We start from the raw sequence: 24,012 nt of genomic DNA, 5'->3' as shown, positions 1-24,012 counted from the left end.
TTGTAACTGAGGGATTTCAATGGGATTTGGTTACATCCCCCCCATAAACTACACCCCTGAGTCACGTGCAGTTGTGCTTAAGAAAATAATAATAATTAGAATTAGAATCTCATAATTACCTAAAGTTGATAGTATTTCTTTGTTACTGAAAGAAAGTCTGAAAGATAGCTTGACTAAGTGATCCAACTCTGCCATGTCCTCTATCGGTATGCAAAGAACACTGATCGAATGCGTTATTCTCAAGATTTTATTTCAACTTTTTTTCTCGAAATATAACAACTTTATTCTCTATATTTAATGAGTTTATTCTCATGATTTTATTTCGACTTTTTTCTCGAAATATAACGAGTTTTTTCTCGAAACACGATGAATTTATTATCGATATTTAATGAGTTTATTCTCGAGATTGTATCTCTACTTATTTTTCTCGAAGTTTAATCTCGCATTATAATGACTTTAATCTCGAGATGGTTTAATGTTTTTTATTATTGCTTGACATTACTATATATATATATTTTTTTTTTATGTGGGGCTGTTTGTTGTTACTGTAAAATCAATCAAAAAACCATGAGAAGAAAAAAATGTTTACATATGACTGTACTTTATACCAAATATAAAGATGAAAATAAGAATTATTTATGTTAAATATGGTCTAAAAAAATTAAAAGAGAAGTTTGGAAATGTGAGTCTGGAGAAGTTATTTTAAAATATAAAATGTGTAGGACGTTAGGACTTTTTTTGAGGCTCTCTGGTTGAAAACCGTCGCTCTAATGTACATATTTCTCATCATCTTAGTTTTTTGATCGTTTGAGATTGTTCGGGATGCCGGCTAAACACCAGCCAGACTTCATTTACCTGAGACACGTTCCGCTCCGAAAGGTTCATCTGTTCACCATCGTCCAGCTCAGCTGTCTGGTTCTCCTCTGGGTTATCAAAACCTCCAAGGCTGCCATCGTCTTCCCCATGATGGTAAACATTTGACACACTGAACCTTATTATACTATTACTAATGCGTACCATGGTATGCAAGTGTATGCAACTCGTACCAAGCAACCAACCAAGTTTATTACCAGTCTATATACTCAATCTCATCCTTATCCATTAAAAATCTATGCTGTTAGTTTTGTGAAGAAAATTCACAGGCACAGAACTAATCAAAAGAGGTCATGGACGCATCTAGTCAGTCAAGCTTGTCTAAATGTTTATCTGCTAATGTAATTGCCTCTCTTAACTCTTTTGATTAATGTTCTTCCAGTAATATGTGATAATTGAATTAGTGATTTGCTCCTGGCAGGTGTTGGCGCTGGTCTTTATTAGGAAGCTGCTGGATTTTTTCTTCACCAAGAGAGAGCTCAGCTGGCTCGATGACCTCATGCCCGAGAGCAAGAAGAAGAAACTGGAGGACGCTGAGCATGAGGTGAGCTTCACCATTTATTATCTAATTGTAACTTTCACTGTGAACAGGCATTTGTAATTTGGATGCAAGCAGCAATTTACAGGGACCACGCAGAACAGAGAGAACCAATGAAATACACAGATGTGCCTGACATCGAAGAGTGGGATTTTAAAGGCAACACGAGACTTCTTATCAAATCCTGAAAATCATGAACCTTTTAAAAGTTTGGGGTCTGTAAGATTTGTTCATGTTAATGAAAGAAGTCTCTTATGCTCACCAAGGCTGCCTTTATTTAATCAGATATTCAAATTACTGTTTCTTATATTATTATTATTATATTATTATAAACCATTCTTCCTAGTTATTGTAAGAACTCAAGCTGCTGCGTTTTGGACCACCTGGAGTTTGTTTATTAAGCGAACAGGGCAACCACCCAGTAGAGCAGGGGTCTCAAACTCCCGGCCAGGATGATATTTTGTGGCCCCCTACTTGACATTAAAGTTTAGTGTCAATGCGGCTCGCGCGTTGCTCTGAAAACCATTTTTGGCGGAATTGTTGCGTGTGTCGCGCTTTATGCCTCACTTCGTGTGTGTGTGTGTGTGTGTGTGTGTGTATGAGAGAGTTAGTTCGGCCCTCTTTCATGCAGTATAATTGGTTGACACCGTGTGATTGACATGACCAGAGGCTGATCAGACAGTCGCAATGAATGTGGTTTAATGGCGCTCAAATGGCCAATCAAATCAAAGTAGGCGGGATTTACATTCTCTTTTGGTCCGCGCACATGCTCGCTCGCGCAGTCTTCACACACACAGACGAGCGCGTCTATCTACCAAGTAATGCCGTTGCGGAGAGAGACTATTCTTTCTGGTGAAATCACAAAAACTAAATTGCACACACACAAATACACACAAAATGCAGCGTGTCCATGCTCTTAATATACAACCATTGATGAACATTTTAATGAAGAAAACTATATGAGCTGATTAGATCTCTGAACATTTGAGACGATTTACTAAAAGTCTACTACTAGACAACTGAGGAACTCAAATATAAGCAGCGAATGTACGTATTTATTCACTCATGCGAAAAACCTCAGGACTAATAATATATTTGATGACAAATAATGCAAATATTGTTTGCAAATAGTCCTTTGATGCGGCCCAGCCTGACCCAGAGTCTACCTCCAGCGGCCCCCGGGTAATTTGAGTTTGAGACCCCTGCAGCAGAGCATTACAATACAATACAAATTACTGTTCAGCCAATATTTTATATCAGCTATGCATTCCTTTAAAATATCTGAGAGAGCTGTGAAAAAGAAACATTTCACACACAATTTCTCATCCGTCACTCAAACCGGCCAGCAGTTCTGAGCACTTATATTTTATATGGTTATACTTTTGTTGCTAGGCAGCATTAAACCATCACATTGATTATTACGTTTTGCCACTGAGATAACCCCCATGCAGAATTTGGTGACTTTTTGCCACACGGCGACAACATTCTAGCTGTTTTAAAGAAGAAAAATAGATAATAACCTGTGACAAAAACATCACTGATTGGACCCATAATATTTCAAGTAATTAGTATTTGGAAGAGGATTTCTATATAACTGAATGATACAGAACATCATGACTGCTGGTTGAGTTTATTTATATAAGCTGATTGAGAGGAAAAGGAAGAGTTTTTTTTGAGGTCCTGCTTTAATGAGGAGATCTAATTTGTGCTCCAGTTTTACAGTTTGTTTTTCCTGCATTCAGAGACTTTCTGACCCCCTGGCAGATAATCTCATGTTTTACTCTTGCTAAAATTGCCATGATACGTTTCTTATAGAGAGACCCTGATTCACCCACCTCAGTCTCTCAATGCATTCATTTCATGCCAAACAAATGGAACATGAATCGATCTGCCAAAATGTCCTTCAGCAAAGTTATTTAATCTCAAAGGGTCTCTGAAGTTCTCTTTGGCTGGACGGGAATAAAACTCTCTCTCTCTCTCTCTCTTTCTCTCTCGCTCCTTCTCCCTGTGTTTACTGCCAGGAGGAGCAAAGTATTTTGGCAGAGGAAGAAGGAATCGTACAAGTGCCATTGGAGGGACATTACAAGTATGGACCAGATTTTCCTAACTAATTTTCACAATAGCAAGCAATACTAGTTTTTGTTGGCTTATTAAAACAGTAAGGCCATCCTTACAGTGATGTCTACGGGTTCTGTGAAGCACGACTTTGAATCCAGTATTTTATTTCGTTAAAACAAAATATTGCAACAGAATCAGAATGTGCACAAACAAACACTCTTCAATGGGGTTCTCTAGTGTTCTTGACTAAATTTTAAAGAATTCTTGATGCAAAAATTGTTCTGTATAATGAGTAATATCTTAAATGAATGCATACTTTAATTTTAATTGGCTATTTAAACGTTTTCTGGTGATATGGTATGCTTATAATTTATTAAAAAAAATTTTTTTTAAATAAAATGATCCTGAGTGGGATATTCTACTTTAAATATGAAATGCCTGACAAAACTAAATCATTATAAAAAAACGGCCAATTTGCATGCGCAGACTTTGGCTCTTTAATTTAGAAGGCGGGGCTTATTCCGCCATATTGTGCGTTGGACTTGTCAGTCCCATTCACAGTAATGTGAGTCCATCGTCTTTGTATATCTAAAGCCGTTTTTTGTTCGGTTTTGCATTTTATTAATTATTTCCATTTCCCTCTGTATGAAATATTTCTCTCAGTTTATTTCGGCTCTTTTTGAGTTTGCCTGTGAGTCTACGCGCTGATATGAGCAAATATCCAATCATATGCACTAAAGTTAGGGGGTTAGTTAAAGTTTTGCCGTTTAAACATTTCATTCGTGTGCATGCACTGTTTTGCATTGAGCGCGCGCACTAAACGTCTGTCAAACACACGTGATAACTGGACAGTCTTACTGCGCTAATACTGTCAAACACACTCAAGGTTAACATATAAACACAGTCGGTTATGTCTAAAGTGAAAGTAAAATCGTGTGTGTCTAAATATGAGATGTGAGCAGGTCTTCAATTGACAGCAGCAGCCCAGTGAACGTGTGTCCTTAAAGGGACAGTTCACCTCTAAAATGATGTTAATAAATAAAAAAAGATCTTTAATACAGTAGCTTTTAATAAATGTACTTAATTGAATACTATGTAGTTTTAATTTAAGCCTATATTTATTCATTCAATTTCATACTTAAATGCTCTTGTACATCTGAGCAGCCACTGTAAATCATTATATATTTATTTTATATTATACAATACACTGGGAATGTGTGCAAGAGTTTTTTAGGTAAAGTTTTAAGTTTAAGTAAGGTTTTTCAAGTCTTAAAATAAAGAAAGGGTATTAAAATGAAAACATTTTCTCCTTAACCTTTTTCTGTTCCTGTCGCATAAGAATAGAACAGCTAAAAAAAAAGAACCGAACCGAAAAACCGTGGTTAAAAACCGAGGTGTGTATTGAACTGTTGACTAATTGTATTGTTGCATCCCTAGTACACACATACTGAACATACAGTATATACACAAGATAACAGAGAGAAATAATTCAATAATTAGAATTCAATAAAAACGCAATCCCTCAGTTTCACAGATAATGTAAGATAGTCCCATGAACGTTTAAACTTTTTTAACTGAAAGCAACTTGCTCTGCTATATCTTAAAATGTGTCAGTGCTATTGTTTTGTCTGAAGCTGAACACCAGTAATGGCACTTTTATTAAAGCTGCTTAAATGTCCTAATTGAACTAAGGCCTAATCCTGACTTAATCTAAACCCTGTCTGTGAAACCAGGCCTAAGTAATATAAATCTATAAATTAAATGAGTAGAATTAAGGTTGCAAATCTTAAGGTAATACGTAACATGTTTTTGAGTCTCATACAACAGGTTTACATGCATCAAAGGTAAAAAACAATTAATGTTTTCATATTATACTTTGCACATCACCACATTGTTCAATGATTCTCAAACGGACGACTCGATGGATGAATAAGTCTCTCTAAATCCCTCCTTTCAGTGAGATACTCTGCTCTGATTGGTCAGATGGCCCAGTCTGTTGTGATTGGTGTACCGCGTGTGTTTTTGAAGCTAAACGCTCATTACCATAACTGAACTTCAGCTCCGGAGGCTTCCTAAAGCTCAGCGATTACACACACTGTAAGGACAGTAATGATTAGGGTTGGGCATCGAGAACCGGTTCCAACTTGGAACCGTTTAAAAAATAACGATTCCATTGGAATCGTTTAGAAAATTTATTTTCGGTTCCGATCTTCGGTTCCAAGCGCGCAAGTTTTGGTTTCCATGGCCACCTGATTTCCGGTGCTTGCGCGCCCGCTTGTTCATGGAAGCCCGGTAAGCGGCTGTGAAGTGTGGATTTATTTCACTTTTAAAAGCCTGGGTCGGCACAGTGCAACTAGTGTTGTCAAAAATATCTATACTGAAATATCTGAAAAGATACGATAGCCTACTCAGCCTACACAATCGATCCCAGCTGCTCTCCTCTCCTCTCCTCTCCTCTCTGACCGACAGCGAGTTGTCACGCAGCCGCATATATTCTCATTCAGCCGGTTAACCTCTGAACACGACGGACGCGCGTTCTGCTGGACGTTTCCTTACGACAGCGTGTTAGTGTGTGTGATCGGTCTCAATTTCGCGCGGGATTGCACATAATTCTACGAATCCCCGCAGATTTCAAGCTCACATCTGAAGCGCACACACACACATAGCCTACCGTAATAAAGCCGCCCCTGACATACAAGTGCAAATATTCGCTTCTTTTTCCAGCTTATTATTGGTCAAATACACTCAAACTAATTCTCAGTGCACATTTTGAACAGTATGTAAACACAGTCTTAAACAAGCAGTTCTTAAAGGGACCGCAGTCATTTGTTATTCAAAGTCAAACTACAAAAATACAAACGATCACACTGCTCTTGACTGATCAACTTGTGTAACTTTAATGCTTTTATATGAAACTATTTAATTTTTTGCAAAAACATTATCCAATGTTATTTTAAATTTAATTAGCCACTTTGCGTTTTTTTTATTCAGTTTCTTACCTGAATGTTAGACCTACCTGAAAAAATAAAGCAGTCTATTTCATTTATATCTTTTATTCTATTGTATTTATTTGTGCTATTTTTTGTAATATGTATCTTTGTTTATTCAATTTACCATTCAAAATCAAGCTTACTTGTGCTGTGTGTAAACTATTGCAACACAATTACCCCGTTGTAAAAAATACATTAAGTTAACAAATGTTTGTGAGATATTTTAATAGTAATTGATCAATGTTTATATATGAGAAAAAGCTTAAAAGCTTTATCATATAAAGTGATCTCTTCTGAAGAAATGTTTGATTGCCTAGACTTTCAAAAGACAGACAAAAAAAACAATTATGTAAAAAAATCTCTAATTGACCGTATATGCAGCGTTTTCCCCCGTGGTATTGAAAATAGCATTGAATATCGATGTGACATGTTTTGACTCCACCCCTCAAAGAATCGGAATCGAGAATCGAAAAGAACCGGAATCGAAAGTAAGAATCGGAATCGGAATCAGAATCGTTCAAATCAAAACGATGCCCAACCCTAGTAATGATGACGTGGATTTTAGGGGTGTGCACGAATAGTCGAATATTTGATCTGTAATTAACATTCGAAAATTAAAAATACTATTCGAATTTTATTTTGTTAATTGGCTGGCTGTAAATGCAGTGAATCCATGAGAAATCCCTCTAAATCTCGCAGTTATAACTCAATCCAATGGGTGGCGTTGTGGAGCAGGTTAATAAGTTCAGTGCATTTGATCACAATGTCGTCGTCTGCCTCACTACTTAGATGAAAACTGAAAATGCTGTTACAAAATGGAGTTACTTGTGAAGAAATCAATTACTGAAACTGATTTATAATAATATCACCACCACAAACAAGAATCACATGAAATCCAAACAACAGTGAAATGAGCAAACACTGCTCAGGAGTGCAGGTAAGCTCATCTGTACCCCGAGTGAGAGCGAGATAACTTATGATAGCAAAATGATCTCGAGACAAATGCTTCCTTTAAAGTTCTTTGAGGGTTTATGAACAGAAAACACAAAGTTCTTCACTCAAACTTCACTTAACCGAAAGAAACATCTCTCTCATTTTCTCAAAATACCTAATTTAAATAAACGAATATTCGATTTTTATGAGCCCAAATATTCGAATACAATATTTTGGGAAAATGCCCATCTCTAAATCAAGCCGAGCGCGAGTCTGATGATGAAACATTGGAAGAGCTAGTTATTCAACCCGATGTTTCTCCTTTTGAGGTACATTATGGGATGCTACAGCTGTAATTCCTCACCATCAGCATTAACAATAGTACGTCCATCAACAAACACGTGTGTATATTTCTCATTTATTGCAGTCCACATGCGGGAACTGTATCAATTACAGCGCATACGAATCCCGTGTTGAACTCCGAGATTTGAGAAGCAGTCGTCAGTTAAATGACAGGCGGGCCAAGTTGTTAATGGGACCATGACGTACAACATAGGCGGGCATTATGCAAATGTCTTTTTTCTAGTGACGTAGAACCATAACGCTGTGAGATTCGAAACACAAACGACTCGTAGAGACGGTTCAGAGTTATTCTTTCTTTTGGGAGACAATCATTTTATTTATTGTGCACTTTCAAATTCAATTTCAACACACAACAAACAGCTTTATTGCACACTGCATGAAAGGAAATATTCAAAAAAACATAATAGATTTAATTCACTATTATGTTACAATTTTGAGTCCGAACTTTTTGTTTTATGAATGTTTTCATTCACACATCAGAATATAGATGTTAGATTTCATGTTATGTTTATGATGTTTGTATTGTATATTTTCAGAGATGATCCTTCTACTGTCAACATTACTGATGAAATGTCCCGAGGCTCGTTTGGAAGTACTTGGAACACCGTCAACTCCAAAAATGATCCAAAAAGGTTCTGATTCATTTTTATATGAAATCTCTTTGGTAAAAAGCACATCTTTCTGCAACGACATGATTTGAAGAATCATTCATGTTTCTGGCACAAGGCTATGAGTTACATGCTGAAGTTTATAAGTCACACTGTATGATTTATAATCAGTCCTTCATGACCGTTGCTTGTCAGACTGTACCACACTGTGGGATCTCAGTTTGTTCGGCAGTCAGTTAAAAATGGACGTTGTGTTTCGTTGGTTTGTTTTAATCCAAAACATCCCACGTGTGAACACACCCTTAGTTTTCTGTGCATTAACTTTAAAAAAAAAAAAATGTTTACTACAAGGTCATTTTTTGGAAACGTGTACAAACATTGGCCTTTTTAATCCATTTATTCTGCGTGATAACCCATTTTGATTTAATTATTTATTCTTTCTTTTCTCGTAGTCCCCTTTCCTAAGCATGTAGATGCTGAGCCCCCAAAGGTAAGTGTTCTCATAGCAACATCCCACGTCACTTTAGGATCTCATCCCGTCTTTCTTCGCATGGCAACAAGTATTTTGACCAAATTGGCGGCGTTGATTGTAATCCATCTGGAACACACATTTACCATTATGTGTCTCTCCAAGAATGTTTGAATTCACCCCAATTTTCCCACCCAGCTCGTCAGTCGAAAACAATAAATCATTCACATCTCTCGGTATGTGTCAGACAAAGATAGACAGCATGTGATCGTCTTTTGCTGTTGTTGTTGTTATTTTTTTACTACTTGGACAAGAAAAATGTCTAATCAGCCGTGAAAATAGACGTGGGTCCAGTCTGCTTATTATCATCATTATTAATTATTATTAAGATCATCATGTGCAATGAATTCAAACGGAAATATTCTGCACATCAAATCTATTTGACATCAATGCAAATGAGCAACTCACTAAAAATCACCAGTTCACTATTTGTTTTCTTCATAGGCATTTGAACATTTTCTTCAATAAATAGTTCTGATGCATCAACAAAATCCAGCCAGCTCCAAGATCAATCAAATTTATGAGGAAATGAACTACATCAAATGATGTATTGCATAGGACTATCAAATTAGCAATGATTCAACAATATAAATCTATTGACTAAATCTTTGCAGTAAAACATTGTGAGTCTAATAAAATACCACATATTTGAAGTGCATTGCACAATTGAAAATAATAATTTCTATATTGTGTTAAGCATCCTTATTATGTAAGCATCCTTCTCTCAGGTCATTTACCGAAACTCATTTTTAATTAAAGGTGTTTTTTAGTTTGTTTGTTTGTTTTACAAATTGAGTGTTTAATTGGAGTGATTCAAGACCCTAAGACTTGTCAAACTTGAACCATGAATACAAGAATTGACTGGATTTTGTGGTTGAAATGTAAAAAAGTATGCAATCCTTCCCTCGTGGGTCAATTTGACCCACTTAGGATTTAATGGAATGTGAGAAATGCTTCACAAAAATCAAACAAAATGCTTAAACTTTACCAAAAAATATTTATAATGTCTACATGTGTATCTGAATGCATACCGAAGAGAACTGACTGTATGACCCAGTGGATATCATGGAGGCATGAAATATCATGTTATATTATTTTTTTCAGCAGACACAGAGTAATTTTGAGCTGAATTAAACGGGTTATGCATGAAATTGTGGGTTATTTTGAAATTAAGTTGAAAAAGTGTGAAGAATGTGCCTAAATTATTATTGATTTATTATTTATTAGTAATTTAAAGCTAAAAATAATAATACTTTTTTTTTTTTTAAATCATTAAAACAAACATCAAAATGAAAGGAATTAAGCTTTCTGAGCTAAAAAGTGCTTCGGTCAATTTGATCCATGAGGGAAGGATTTGTTAAGATGAGGGTTAAGAGTGTGTGAAGACTTTAGGAAGACTCCATTACATCGTTCGCGATGCAGTGCAATGGGAGCCTGTTTTTATTCATTAGTTTACTTTATTAGTTAGTTTGTGGCGTATACAGGAAGACATAAAATCAGTTTTCTATGGAAAAATATGAATTGGATTTTCCAAATTGATAAACATTATATTAATGCAATCACTACACACTGAACTGTTGCCGTTTATGTTAATTTGAGTAAACTAATTATCTGTTTGATTTTGCAGCCTGTCTAATAAGAGAGTACACAAGGAGCGTTGATGGAAAGAAGAGATATGAGAGTGACTCATCTGATACACTGTGTACACACACACACACACACACACACACACACACACACACACACACACACACACACACACACGTGCGCGCAATTGCCCTTACTCTCTCTCTCTCTCTCTCTCTCTCTCTCTCTCTCTCTCTCTCTCTCTCTCACACACACACACCCGGTTCACTATCTTTGTGGGGACTCTCCATAGACGTAATGGTTTTATTCCTGTACAAACTGTATATTCTCTCCCCTTACTTTAACACTACCCCTAAACCTGCCTTTCAGACAAAACTTTCAGCGTTTTTACATTTTCACAAAAACTCATTCTGTATGATTTATAAGCTTGCTTCCTCGTGTGGATCTGAAATAAGGTCCTCGCGGTGACACGAGTTTCCATGAGTCAGTGCGCATTCAGGCAAGTCCCCACCGGGATAGAACATGAACACACACACACACACACACAGGTGCGCATGCACGCACGCACTCACACACAAACTCACACATTCTTGTACATCTATCTTTGTGAGGACATTCATTGACACAATGCAATCTGAAGCTCTTTACCCTAACCCTGCCCATCATAACTAAGTGCCTAACCCGAACCCGAACCCTAAACCTACTCTTAACCCAGCTATAACCTCATCCATAAAACTTTAAGACCTTTAAAGGTCTCAGAAAGTGAGGACTGCCAGAATGTCCTCACTTTACTCTCTATGTCTTCACTCCGCCGGTCTAAAACTTAAAACTGGTCCTCACAAAGATAGTTAAACAAGTACAGACACACACGCACACACACACACACACACACACACACACACACACAGACACACACGCACGCAAGCACGCACGCACGCACACTTATCTAGCAATCCAAATAGACTTCTATTGTTTTTTTAAGGAATAGTTCATAAAAATGAAGAAAAAAGACACATTTTCATTTTTAAACAAACTATTCTTACAGCGGCCAGTTGCATAAACAGCCACTGTGTCTTCAGAACTAGTCTAATCAACTAGCAATTCGTCTTATTTTCCTTATTAAAATTAGACCAATCTACCTTATGTAACTGACTTGAAAAGTTATGACCAGTCCAGTCCAATTTATGACTAGTCTTAAGCAGTTTAGGCAACCGGCCACAGATATAAATAATGTGAAAATAACCCCTACACAAACTCCACCCTGAACCCAACCCAGCTCCTGAATGAAAATCTGTCCCATTATGTGTTATGTTAAAAACATTATTTGCTTTATGAACAACTTATCAATGAGTTTTCACAGATATAACTAATGTCTGGGGACATTACCCAGCATTTTTGTCCTTAAAGTATGGGTAGTTTACATATAAAGCTCCTGGTCTTGTCTTGTGTTTCTGTATTTTTGCATCACAATGCTAAGCTTTTTGGCTTCTAGATATAAAGCCTGTACATACATCATAGTATTACCAGCAAATAAAGCGGAGACATTGATTGCTCGTGTGTGTAAGATGAGGAGAACGTGTGGCAGGATTTTAAACTATTATTTTAAATGCTCTCTGATGTATTTTATATGTTTTGTATTTTTGAAAAAGTGTTCCTGCACAACTTTCACACCCCTAAAGGTGCAGTTTTAAACACACGTGTAGAGATGATCTACAGTAGGTGAGAAATGATTTCATTTACAGGTTCACTGTAAGGCGATATATATCTAAACCAGGGATATTTTTCAGCTGTTTGATGATATATTTAGACGGATATTGGCACATTTGTGTCCTTGAGCATGACGCTTCACTTCTCAAAGGCTCAATATTCCTGCAGTCACTGTAAGACACTTAAAAAGTATAAAAACATGTTGTAAGTTCTTGCAAGTATCATAAAATTGCTGTATTTTGCTATCCTTGCATGTATGCAATGGATAATTAAATCTTAATCATAGAATATTAATTTTAGCGAATACTATTTTTTTGCAATTATTTGTACTAAGAATGCTGCTTGTGTAAATATTATTTCCATCTGACTTGTCAAGAGTTCATACCTCTATTTTAAAAGGCTGTATGTTGATACTCACAATGCCAAAGTGTAGATGTGTTTTCTAGCTATTAATAAAGCTATTAATAATGATGATGGAAAGACATCTGAAGTCATATCAGTAAACTGTCCCCTCACAATGATTGTCTGTATTATCTCTTAAGCAATTGAATGCATTACCTGGATTATGCTGTACTGTAAATGCGTCTTCAGACACAGATTGCATTCCCTTTTCATAAGAAAAGCAATAGAGATTTAGAAGTGCAGGTTTCATCAAATCACGATTTTAGAAAGCTGTTGCATGTTGAGTTGCGCATACAATGATCTATTTCCATTTAAATACCTGTAACTTCTGCCATTTATATTGCTAATCATGCATACTGTGATATTATTACCATAAATTGATTCATATGTTTTGCTCTTATATTTGTTTTGTATGTTTTATTATATACACTCTAAAAAAATGTTGGGTTTCTTTAACCCAGCGGTTGGGTTAGTAGTTTTATTTAACTCAACTATTGTTGTAGAAACAAAAATGACATAAATAACATTTATTAAAATGTTTAATACATGAACATTAATACATTTAATGAATAATAATTAAATAATAAACATAAATGATTATTGTTGCCTCTAGTAATTATGTGTCTGATTTTTAAACTGTATGTTTATTTTAAGCCATTTTTAAACAATAATTGGGTTCAATAAAACTGGCCAGCACATTGGGCAAACATGTAACCCAACCACTGGGTTTGTCCATTTTCAACTTGGGTTGTTTTTAACCCAGCATTTTTTAGAGTATAGCTTCACACTCAGATTTTGAAAGACAAGAGTGATTGTTATCATGCTACTATTTTCAGAGTTTATTCTGACTAAAGCTCAAGCCCCATTATATTACTGAAGTAACACGTCTAGTTCTTTTGACTGTGTGTTGATGTTTGTGTAAATTATCTGGAAAAGCACTATATCCTCTGTGTGTCTGTGTGACTTTGGGATCTTTTAACTGTGTGCTTTAATTGTTTTTAGGGGGATATGGCATATCCCTCATTTGCACTTGTATTTCATGAACTGAGAACTGGATGTAATTAGATTTTTCTGAAGTTTTTGTTCCTGCTATTTCTTCTACAGTGAAATAAAAAGCTCTGCCATATGAAGTATATCTCATTCCATTGATTTCTGTAATTAACACAGAGAAGAAAAATGCATAACAGTACAGTCAAAATCATATATCAGTCCGACGTAATCTATCACTTTTCTCCACTTCTTACATGAGACTGCTCTTACATCTTACTGTTATCAAACACTGAGATTAATCTTTAATAAAGTACACCTCAAATACACAGACAGACATTTCCTCTCTCTTTCGCTCTCTTAAAGTGCCTTAAACATACCAATCTAATCTAACCAATTTATTCAAAAAAATAAAAGTTTAAAATTGTACTTTAAAGATATTTGACATACAGTATCAGAAGGCATTACCTCTGAATAAAAATCCACATATAGTTTATAGAAAATTAAACCAGAACATAATTGCTAATGTTACATTCACACACAGTATATCTGAATAAATGATCATTTTAACATGAACTGTATTCACTATATCATTATAGTTTTATATTTGGAGTCTTTTACATATTGCAACTGTCATATATATATATATATATATATATATATATATATATATAATAATACATTTTATTTATAATGCACTTTATATTAAACAAAATCTCAAAGTGCTACAGAATTTAAAAAAAAAACAAAACAATCAACAACAATATATAATAATAATAATAATAATAGATTTTATTTATAATGCACTTTTCATTCCGAAGAATCTCAAAGTGCAACAAGGGGGGGGGGGGGGGGGATAACAACAAAAAATGAATAACAAGTAAAAATATAGAATACTGCAAACAATCAACCAACACAGAAAACAGAACAGAAACAGAGCTGATGGTGAACAGAAAACAGAGCTGATGGTGAACAGAAACAGAGCTGATGGTGAACAGAAACAGAGCTGATGGTGGACAGAAAACAGCTGATGGTGGAAGTCTCTGTTAGCTCCGCAGCACACTGTGGTCCACTCCATGTTTCAGATTTCTCCCAGCGGCAGTGTCCCGATGACATCGCCGAGGCACGACAGCTGAAGACCAGATGATGGGTCTTCTTCATGATGATTCAAACGATGGGGATCGCTGCAGCACCATGCAGGAGGCAGAACATTCCTCCGGCCACTTCTGTGGACACACCGGGGCCGGCGCAGATGTCGCTCCACGGTCGCAATGCAGGACGGAACAGCGGCGCAGCCGAGAAGCAGAACATCCCAACATCATGCCGGACGCCGACGACGAGAGCCCGGATGACGCTAGCCCGGTGCAAACTTCAGCCACCGTGCAGCTTAAGCCCAAGGGAGATCACCAGTGAGCAGTCGCGGCGAGAAACATCAAATGTCCTCCAAACCAGAAACCAACCGCAGCAATTCAAACGTAAACATTAGAGAAGCGGTTGAAAACGGCGAAACGACGAACAACGACCTCTCAGTGGCTGCGAGCAATCAGCAACAGTCCCAATTGTAGCTCTGACTGTTAGACTTGTCACAAACATAAGGAAATAAAATAAAATGTAAATCTAATAGTACATTAACATGATTTGTTGTGGGTGGAGAAGCGGCGAACAGACAACGCCAGCGTCCTCTCCCCCACGTTGCCTAGCAACTAAATATATAAAATATAAATATATGACAGTTGCAATATGTAAAAGACTCCAAATATAAAACTAAAATGATATAGTGAATACAGTTCATGTTAAAATGTTCTGTTACTGGATTAGACGCAGCTTTTTACCCAAATCAGAAGGGTTCACTGCCTGTCAATCATTTAGCATGCTTGTGTTTACTGACAGCTGGTTTGCTTGCATGTGAATTTGGAGGCGGGACTTGCAGAGGGCGTTCCGCATTGGCTAAATGAGACGGAAGTTAGCGCCACCTGTGACCTATTACCTTGCTCATTACTGAACCGGTTGTCTTGTTTGGGGATTGAGAAGAAATTTCAGTCGTTTTCCTGTACACTTTAAATTACGAAGGTGAGTTGTAAGTCGTTGGTATGGTTTCACAAAGACAATGTATTATTATTTGATGAAATGTATATGGCTTGTATCAAAATGCATAACATTAAAATGACATTTCTACATTGGCTACATTGACTACTGAACTGCAGATGTAAACATACATTACAAGCTTTTTAACATAAAGGGTTAGTTCACCCTCATGCCATTCCAAACCTGAACACAAATACAGATCTTTTTGATTAGAGATTTCTTAAACCTTTCTCTCCCTCTAAATAACTTACTTCCACAGGTTCATAAAGAGATTGGAAATCTAATCCATATGAACTGAGTGGTTTAGTCCAAGATTTCTGAAGACACTCGGTCGCTTTATATGATGAACAGATTGAATTTAGGCTTTTATTCACATATAAACATTGATTAACTCGCACATCATTGGCCTATACCATGAAGCTGGTTTAGCTGGCTAGCCAGATATGTTTAAGCTTAGTTTGTGCCAATACTGGGTTTTAGGTCTATTTAGGATTAAAGTGATCAATCAATACCAATCAATCAACTTTATTTACGCTTTTACAATGACAATTGTTTCAAAGCAGCTTCACAGTGTTAAACAGGACAATATTGCAACAAAATTTGATCTGGCTGAACAGTCGTTCTGGAGAAAACACGACAGTGGCAAGGAACCAAAACTCTATCAGGACATGATGGAGAAAAATAAACCTTGGAGAAACCAGACTCAGTCGGGGTGCCAGTTCTCCTCTGGCCTATTAACACACAGTGTATGATTATTATTCTGGCAACCTTACAGGTCAGAAATCATATTAGATCAGAATATTCAAAGTTTCTTGGTATCACGCAAGAGACAGGTTTATTTAGGATGGTGCGTCAATTACACAAGAGTATAAATATATTTGAAAGATCGGAGTCATTGCGCTGGAGACGGGTTTATTTAGGATGACGTGCCGGTGAGGCAAATTCAATTTTAGTCTAGATTTAGAGTGTGTCTGCTTCCCGAAAAATGCTAGGAAGACAGTTCCAGAAATTAGGTGCTAAATAGGAAAAGGATCATAGCAAACGCAGTTTTTCTTATGGAGACTAAAAAAGTGTCCACGCAAGGTCAAGGATGTTGGATATTGCCATCTTTGTGGGGACATTTTGGACCCCACACACGCACACACACACACACACGCATGCATAATTATGATAAAAGTTAGAACTATATCAGTCCTACGTACGAAAATGTACACTTTTACTATTTATATGCAATCTCGTAGAATGTAAATGAGTTTTGGCGTGTGTATGGTACGCAGTTTTTTTCGCGTGTAGATGATACACACTTTATGGCATGTTACATGCACAAACCCCCCATGATCCTACCCAAGAGCGTGTCATATACCAGCCATAAAGTGCATATCATATGCACGCCAAAAACTGCGTAGCATATGCACGACAATGCACACTCTTACTATTGATACGCATTCACATGTGATCATGTTGGGAGTTTTTAAACTTGCAGGCAAGGTTTTGTCATGAAGAACAACCAGTGTTACATGTATTGAGTATATTTAGGTTCTTCTCTTTTAAAAGGAGTGTTTCGGCTTGACATTAAGTGGTTTTTTTGGTGAACAGATGGTTTGTAGCATCAGCTGACAGCTCAGAGAGAGACCTGCTCCCAGGACGGACTCTGGCACCGGTGCCGTTTTTCTCCTCGCTGAAGGACCGGAGACGTGCGGCCCCAGGATACCTGACAGTGCTGGATAATTGACACATTTCCACAAGGCTTTGGTGACTCCCATCTTCTGTCAGTGTCATGTTAGATACGGTAAGGTAAGCAGAAGTGACACATCGGGCCAGTTTAGAGCGCTGAGGTAAGTTCTCCTCTGGGATTATGGAGGAAGATCATTTGAAAAGGTACCTGAGAGTAGTTCAAGCTTCACAGAGAACGCTGAATTCTGTTTGTTATCCTGACAGGATGATTGAAGCCGTTTGACACATGGCTATTCTGTTTGATTGCAGTTGTTTTCCCACATGGATTGTGTTTGATTTGCAGCATTTGCTTGCATGTCATCTTGACAAATAGTGTTTTAACTGCTCATGACGTCTGAATGTTGTGTGTTTTCCCAAAGGGACAGTGAGGTATATGCATCTATGATTTTTTTGTATGTTGCATTTTAAGTGAACTAAAGGTTATCCTCTTAGACTTTCTCCAGACTCAGTCTTTACATTGGATATCAAGTGCCAATCCAATACAGACACTAAATAATTTATAATTAAAAAACTAAAGTAAATGTCCAAAACTACACAGACTAAACAATATGCAAGATTATTATCATGACATAGACTGAACAGAAAATTTACCATTTTGGTTATTAAATGTCTTTGATTTTTAAGTATTAAATAATAAAGCCAACAATTGAATACACAAAATGCAATCTATTTTAACCAGTTTTATCCTCAACTGAGCCAGTTTTTTTTTTAAACGTAGTCTTTGGAGTCGCTCAAAAACCAACAGACCTCGTGCTTCATTTAAAGAAAGATTTATTTGCATGATTGGATGAAACTGACAGCACAGTCATTATAAAACAGAGTATTGTAGAATATCACGGTTATGCAGGGTAGAGTTAATTTCGCGCTGGAGACTCCTCACTCGCGCCGCCCTCTCCCTGTTTTCAGCCAGGACACAAACTCTTTTAAAAGGAGTGAGTGTTTTGGCTTGATATAAGGGACAGTGAGCTGAGGTATATGCGTCTGATTCTTTTAGGATTGTTTCCTTTTAAGTGAACTAAAGGTTATCCTCTTAGACTTTCTCCAGACTCAGTCTTTACATTGGCTATCAAGGGCCAATCCAAAACAGACACTAAATAATGTATGATTAAAAACCAAAAGTAAATGTCCTAAACTCTATAGACTAAACGTGCAAGATTATTACCCTGACATAGACTGAACAGAAAATGTTCCATTTTGGTTATTAAATCTCCTTAATTTTTAAGTATTATAATTAAATAATAATAAAGCCGACAATTGAATAGAAAACATTTTAACCACTTTTATCCTCATCTGAGCCTGTTTTCTTAACATAGTCTGTTTTTTCTGTTTTTAAATCAGAGTCGCTCAAAAACCAAAAGACCTCGTGCTTCATTTGAAGAAAGATTTATTTGCATGATTGGATGAAACTGACAGCACAGTCATTATAAAACAGAGTATTGTAGAATATCACGGTTATGCAGGGTAGAGTTAATTTCGCGCTGGAGACTCCTCACTCGCGCCGCCCTCTCCCTGTTTTCAGCCAGGACACAAACTCTTTTGCCGCCTGGTCCTGCAGATAGGAGCTGACATCACTGGTGTATGTGCCGTCTGCGTGGCGTCTCGTGGGAACTCTGGGGAGGAAGGATGATTAGTTGGAAAGACTGATAATCTTTGATATGTTAATACAGTTGTCAAATCAAATAATCATGATTAATAGCATCTAAGTGTTTGTGTTTGTATAATAGCCTACATGTTATATATGTGTATAAATACTATATATATATGTGACCCTGGACCACAAAAGCAGTCATAAGGGTAAATTGTTTTTAAATTTAGATTTACATATCATTTGAAAGCTGAATAAATGAGCTTTCCATTGTTGTATGGTTTGTTTGGGAATATTTGGCTGAGATAAAACTTTTTTAAAATCTGGAATCTGAGGGTGCAAAAAAATCTAAATATTGAGAAGATCACCTTTATAGTTGTCCAAATGAAGTCCTTAGAAATGCATATTACTAATAATAATACATTTGTGAAATATTTATAGTAGGAAATTTACAAAATATCTTCATGGAACATGATCTTTACTTTAATATCCTAATGATTTTTGGCATAAAAGAAAAATTGATAATTTTAAACCCATACAATGCATTGCTGGCTATTGCCACAAATATACCCGTGTGACGCAGGACGGGTTTTGTGTTCCAGGGTCATACTAGTGTGCACACGAACATGTGTGTATGTACACACACGCGCACACGCACACACACACACACACACACACACACACACACACACACACACACACACACACTGAATTGCTTTGATGCAATTAATCGTGATTTGATTCGAGCACTTAACATTACCCATTTATACTTAGTTTTATATAATTTTTAATATGCGGTTTCCATAAAAATATTAAGCAGTTTCTCCAAAAGGCTGCAATAAAGGCTGTTTTCAACATTTAATAATGATAATTAGAAATATTTCTTGAGTATCAAATCATCATGTTAGAATGATTAGTGAAGGATCATGTGACACTGAAGACTGGAGTAATGATGCTGAAAATTCAGCTTTGATCACAGAAATAAATACATTTTTTTACAATATATTCAAATAAAGTTATTTTAAATTGGAATAATATTATGAAATAAATACTTCGAAATAAATACGGCCTTGAGCATGAGAGAATCCTTTTGAATGATCGTGTAAATTTTACTTTAATTTGAATTATCACCATTTGGTAATCTTATTTTTTAATACAAATTATTTTTGACCATTCTAATACTTTATTCATGTCATTTGAATTCCCAATGAGTGAAAAACACATTTTTCTATTTTCATAATAACATTTCATAATTGTATTCATGTCTAACTTCTCTTGCTCGACAATTGAAATGTCATGTTAAACAAAATAAGTTAGTTGTTAAATATTTTGTCTAAACTCACCCGCTCCTTTTGGAGTTCATTAACCACTGAACGAAGTCTTGTGCTCTCCTGGTCTCCAGGTATTTACTGTAATCGTTTGAGAACGTGCCTTCTGAATGTCTCTTCATGTTGTTTACTTCTCTTGGGTCATTAAGTAGTGCTTCCTCAGACATAAAGCTGAAAGTCATTGTCAAATAGGTCATTCTCCAAAAAGAAAAACCCACCAAGAGCACGCCTGGGTCACATTTCACCACAAAATCAAATAGAAATAATGCCTTCATTTTGACATAGAAATGTTGTGAATTATGGCATTACTTTCATGACAGTTAAACATAAAATGTTACAATTTTGTTGAATGTTGAATCTTATCTACCTGTGAAGCTATAAAATTGCATGTTTCACAGCAAAAGTAGGATAGTTCCTTTTTTTATTTTGAGGTTAAATGTGTCCCAGCGTGTGCTTGATTGTACAGGCAACATTCAAAAATCCTGTAGAATAATTGAGTTGCTGTTACCTGGCGTTTTCTTCCGTGTCTTGTATGGGACTCTGCAGGCTGCTCTGGATCAAGATGAGAAGTAAAAGTCCAATGAAGGCGTAGATCCTTACCATCATCTTACCTGAGGACGCAGACCGTACAGATACTCAGTAAAGCGTTCATGCGTTCTACCTGTAAAGAGACCGCATCGTGCCGAAGAGTTCTCGTGCTCACCTTGATTTATGTTGGGATCGTCACAGAGAAATATACTCAATGATTTTGATGTTGTCTCGCTGATTTCACCTTCCTGGCTCCCAGTGCGATTTCACAGTCCCAGCCTGATGTTCTGCGTCTTATATAGTGATGCCCAGGTGGCATGATCCACACACACACACACATACACGCGCGCTCCTATTAGTTTCAATCCATTAATCTCAATGCATCAATGTATTTGCACGGTGAACCGGTTTAAAAAGAGGGCTTGGGAAATGGTCAAACAAGGCAAAAAGTCACTTAAGGGAAAAACCAAACGTGATATTGTCCTGTTAAAAACCGAGATAAGCAAATAATAGCATAAGGAGGCTTCTTTCAGGATGAGAAAAATCCAGTCAGATTTACAGGAAGTGATGTTTGTGAAGAGAAGATTTCTCTCTTGTTTTTTTTTGTGTTAAATCAATTGATTTGATTTCTTTCACTCTTTTATTTATATATATATATATATATATATAACTTTTTTTTGGAGATGTCAGTCACACTTAAAAATAGCTGAATAGCATTGAATTTGATAACAAAATATTAAATCAAATTTTGCAGGATAGTTTTTGTGTCTATATACCGGTACCTTTTATGTTCTGTCTATCATCATTTTTAACTATGTAGAAAAGTCAGTTCTGTTCTATTTGTTTTTTGCATAATATTTATATTTATTTATGCTATGCATTGATAATAGAAATGTTTATCATAAACTAAAGCTTTTCCACTGCATGTCCTTTTTAAATGCTTCCTGTAATGCCTCAATGTCTCACAGAGATCAATGCTATATATATAATGCTTATATATATATATATATATATATATATATATATATATATATATATATATATATATATATATATATATATATAATAAAATATATCAATTTTACTATATTTTTATACAAAAATTTCATTTGATTTAATTCTTTTTATTTTATTTTACAGTTAATTTCTCTGAAGATTCTAAATAAACTAACAGCACCATTGATGCTTTGGTCTGTTTATTGCACCACCGATTATGCTTTCAAAGTTGCACACACAGTGGTTTAGGTGCAAAAAGCTGAAACAATAAATACATGGAAATATTGACTTGATATGAGGAGACTGAGAGAGAGAGAGAGAGAGAGAGAGAGAGAGAGAGAGAGAGAGCATCAGACAGCATTGTGTTGAACACAGGCTAGTGGAGCAATGCCTTAGACGATGTTCATTATGCAACAATATTTATATTTGACCACTTAATAATGCAATTGATCAACATCAGATCCATGTAATATCATATATTTCTGATAATGACCAGTAAACTGATTTTCTAGATGTGCTGTGTGTAATGAAAAGTGTTGTTGTATCAGTCTGCACTCTTTCTCCTTGCATAATTCAATTAAACTCGATCAAATGTTTTGTCTTTATTCATCTGTAAAAAGCGTCACACGAGGTTCTGGCTCTAATGATCGGCTGACTGCACATTATTTCATAACGTCTTTTGTCTTAATGTATGTGGGTTTTAGCTGATATATATATTTAACATTAGTAATATCATATTCAGAAAACCTTTTGAATGACATTATCTGTGCTCTTGGGCAGCATTCATATGACATACATTTCAATAGTTCAACCAGCAGGTGGCACTCTTCACATACCATGATATATATATGAATATAGTCAAATGTTTGAAATGAAACGCAAAAATGATCAAAACAATGAAATTAAATAGATACAAGTATGTAAATTATGTAGTGAGAAACAAATTTTGTCCAAACTTTGGTAGTGTATAATAATTTATAATCATATCCTCCTGAGAACCAGATTTTTAGGTCATTACATTTTTTGGAGCATAAGAAACAAATAAAATAAAGACACATAAAGATTTTATTCATATGCTGTGTGACTGTCCTCTTTAGGGGACATCAGGACCCGTGAACAGGCAAAAAAAAAATTTTCTTCCACTCACCAATACATTTTTTAGGCTTCATGCTTTTTATATTGAAACTTTAATTCAGGGGACCTGCTGCCACAACTTAAATGCATGGTTTATTTTAATGAATCAGTTTAAGTTGCAAACATTTGTTGACATAATAATGTTGATCATTACATCAACTTGCATCTGTAATTTCTGCATTAATTGGCTTTTTTTTATTTTTTATTAAGTTGTAGTAACTTGATGAAATTGTCTTGATAACTTTGGATATTAGGCTGTGGATTTCTAGCTCCCAGCATGCTTTGCATAGGTGTGGATAAGGAGAATAAATTAAGTTAAATGTGCACTATGTAGTATTTTTGCAGTAAAATATCCAAAAACCACTAGGCCGGTGTTATATATTTTGTTCAGTTGAGTACCTACAATATCCCAAATGTTTCCAACTATTTGTAAATTGTGAGAAAATTGCTATTTTAACTAAGGACAGGGACGTTTCAGCATTGCATTTGAGGGAGTCGCCTGTCAATCGCGTCATATCTGCGTTACCCTCGGTTTCGGGTTTTATTTGGCAGGAGCGCTTTACTCTTAGCAGTGTGAACAAGTGAACGCACAGAGTAACGTCATAACATCATTTTAAACACACTTAAATGTATCTAATCTGATAAACAGAGCTGCATAACCGGAAGAGCGGATCAGTGCAGGCACCCGGCGAATGTGTCCCGTCCTGTCATAATAAAAGTCCTGGTATTCGCGAGGCGGGTATTTGTTTAACAATCGCTCCAGCAGCTGTGATCAGCTCCACAACACTCACTCCTGCTCTGCTTTACACTACAGTAACGTTAATAACCGCATGCATGAACGTGATTTCTGCCCGAGTCCTATTTTCCACCGGCTGTGAGGTGAAGACCACATCTCCCAAGATGCTGCGCTCAAACTTTGCATCATCAAACTACGCATTTGTATTTAATAGGCGCCCTCCAGTGGACGGAAAGTTGCATAGTGCACCTTTAAGTGTTAATGTTTTTATGGGAAAGACCTGGCAGTGTTTAATGCTGTTGTGTTTGACA

At 36.2% G+C, this 24,012-nt stretch overlaps 2 protein-coding genes and 1 long non-coding RNA gene across 6 annotated transcripts in view; 2 read left to right on the top strand and 1 right to left on the bottom strand.

The window, feature by feature from the left end:
* Positions 1 to 13,718, top strand: part of slc4a10b (solute carrier family 4 member 10b) — a 124,222-nt gene extending 110,504 nt beyond the window's left edge. For all 4 annotated transcript variants that reach the window (XM_067444590.1, XM_067444588.1, XM_067444591.1 and 1 more), the window contains 6 exons: positions 796 to 969; positions 1,295 to 1,417; positions 3,433 to 3,497; positions 8,292 to 8,387; positions 8,816 to 8,853; positions 10,520 to 13,718. In XM_067444590.1, coding sequence (XP_067300691.1) covers positions 796 to 969; positions 1,295 to 1,417; positions 3,433 to 3,497; positions 8,292 to 8,387; positions 8,816 to 8,828 — 471 coding nt within the window. In that variant the 3' untranslated portion in view covers positions 8,829 to 8,853; positions 10,520 to 13,718. The remainder of the gene's footprint in view (positions 1 to 795; positions 970 to 1,294; positions 1,418 to 3,432; positions 3,498 to 8,291; positions 8,388 to 8,815; positions 8,854 to 10,519) is intronic.
* Positions 13,719 to 15,576: 1,858 nt separating this feature from the next.
* On the top strand, positions 15,577 to 19,009 carry LOC137075696 (uncharacterized). The gene is made up of 3 exons (XR_010905084.1): positions 15,577 to 15,645; positions 17,257 to 17,454; positions 18,914 to 19,009. It is a non-coding gene; the product is annotated as an uncharacterized lncRNA (long non-coding RNA).
* gcgb (glucagon b) lies at positions 18,762 to 21,147 on the bottom strand. Its single transcript, XM_067444585.1, has 4 exons — positions 21,011 to 21,147; positions 20,816 to 20,918; positions 20,323 to 20,478; positions 18,762 to 19,004 (listed from the first exon to the last, which is right to left on the bottom strand). Exons 2-4 carry the CDS (start codon positions 20,911 to 20,913, stop codon positions 18,884 to 18,886), a joined length of 375 nt encoding a protein of 124 aa, XP_067300686.1. The 5' UTR covers positions 20,914 to 20,918; positions 21,011 to 21,147; the 3' UTR covers positions 18,762 to 18,883.
* Between the last annotated feature and the right edge of the window lie 2,865 nt (positions 21,148 to 24,012).

The sequence above is a fragment of the Pseudorasbora parva genome, chromosome 5, assembly GCF_024679245.1.
Source record: "Pseudorasbora parva isolate DD20220531a chromosome 5, ASM2467924v1, whole genome shotgun sequence".
Lineage (NCBI taxonomy): Eukaryota > Metazoa > Chordata > Actinopteri > Cypriniformes > Gobionidae > Pseudorasbora > Pseudorasbora parva.
This window is presented reverse-complemented; position numbering and strand designations above follow the sequence as displayed.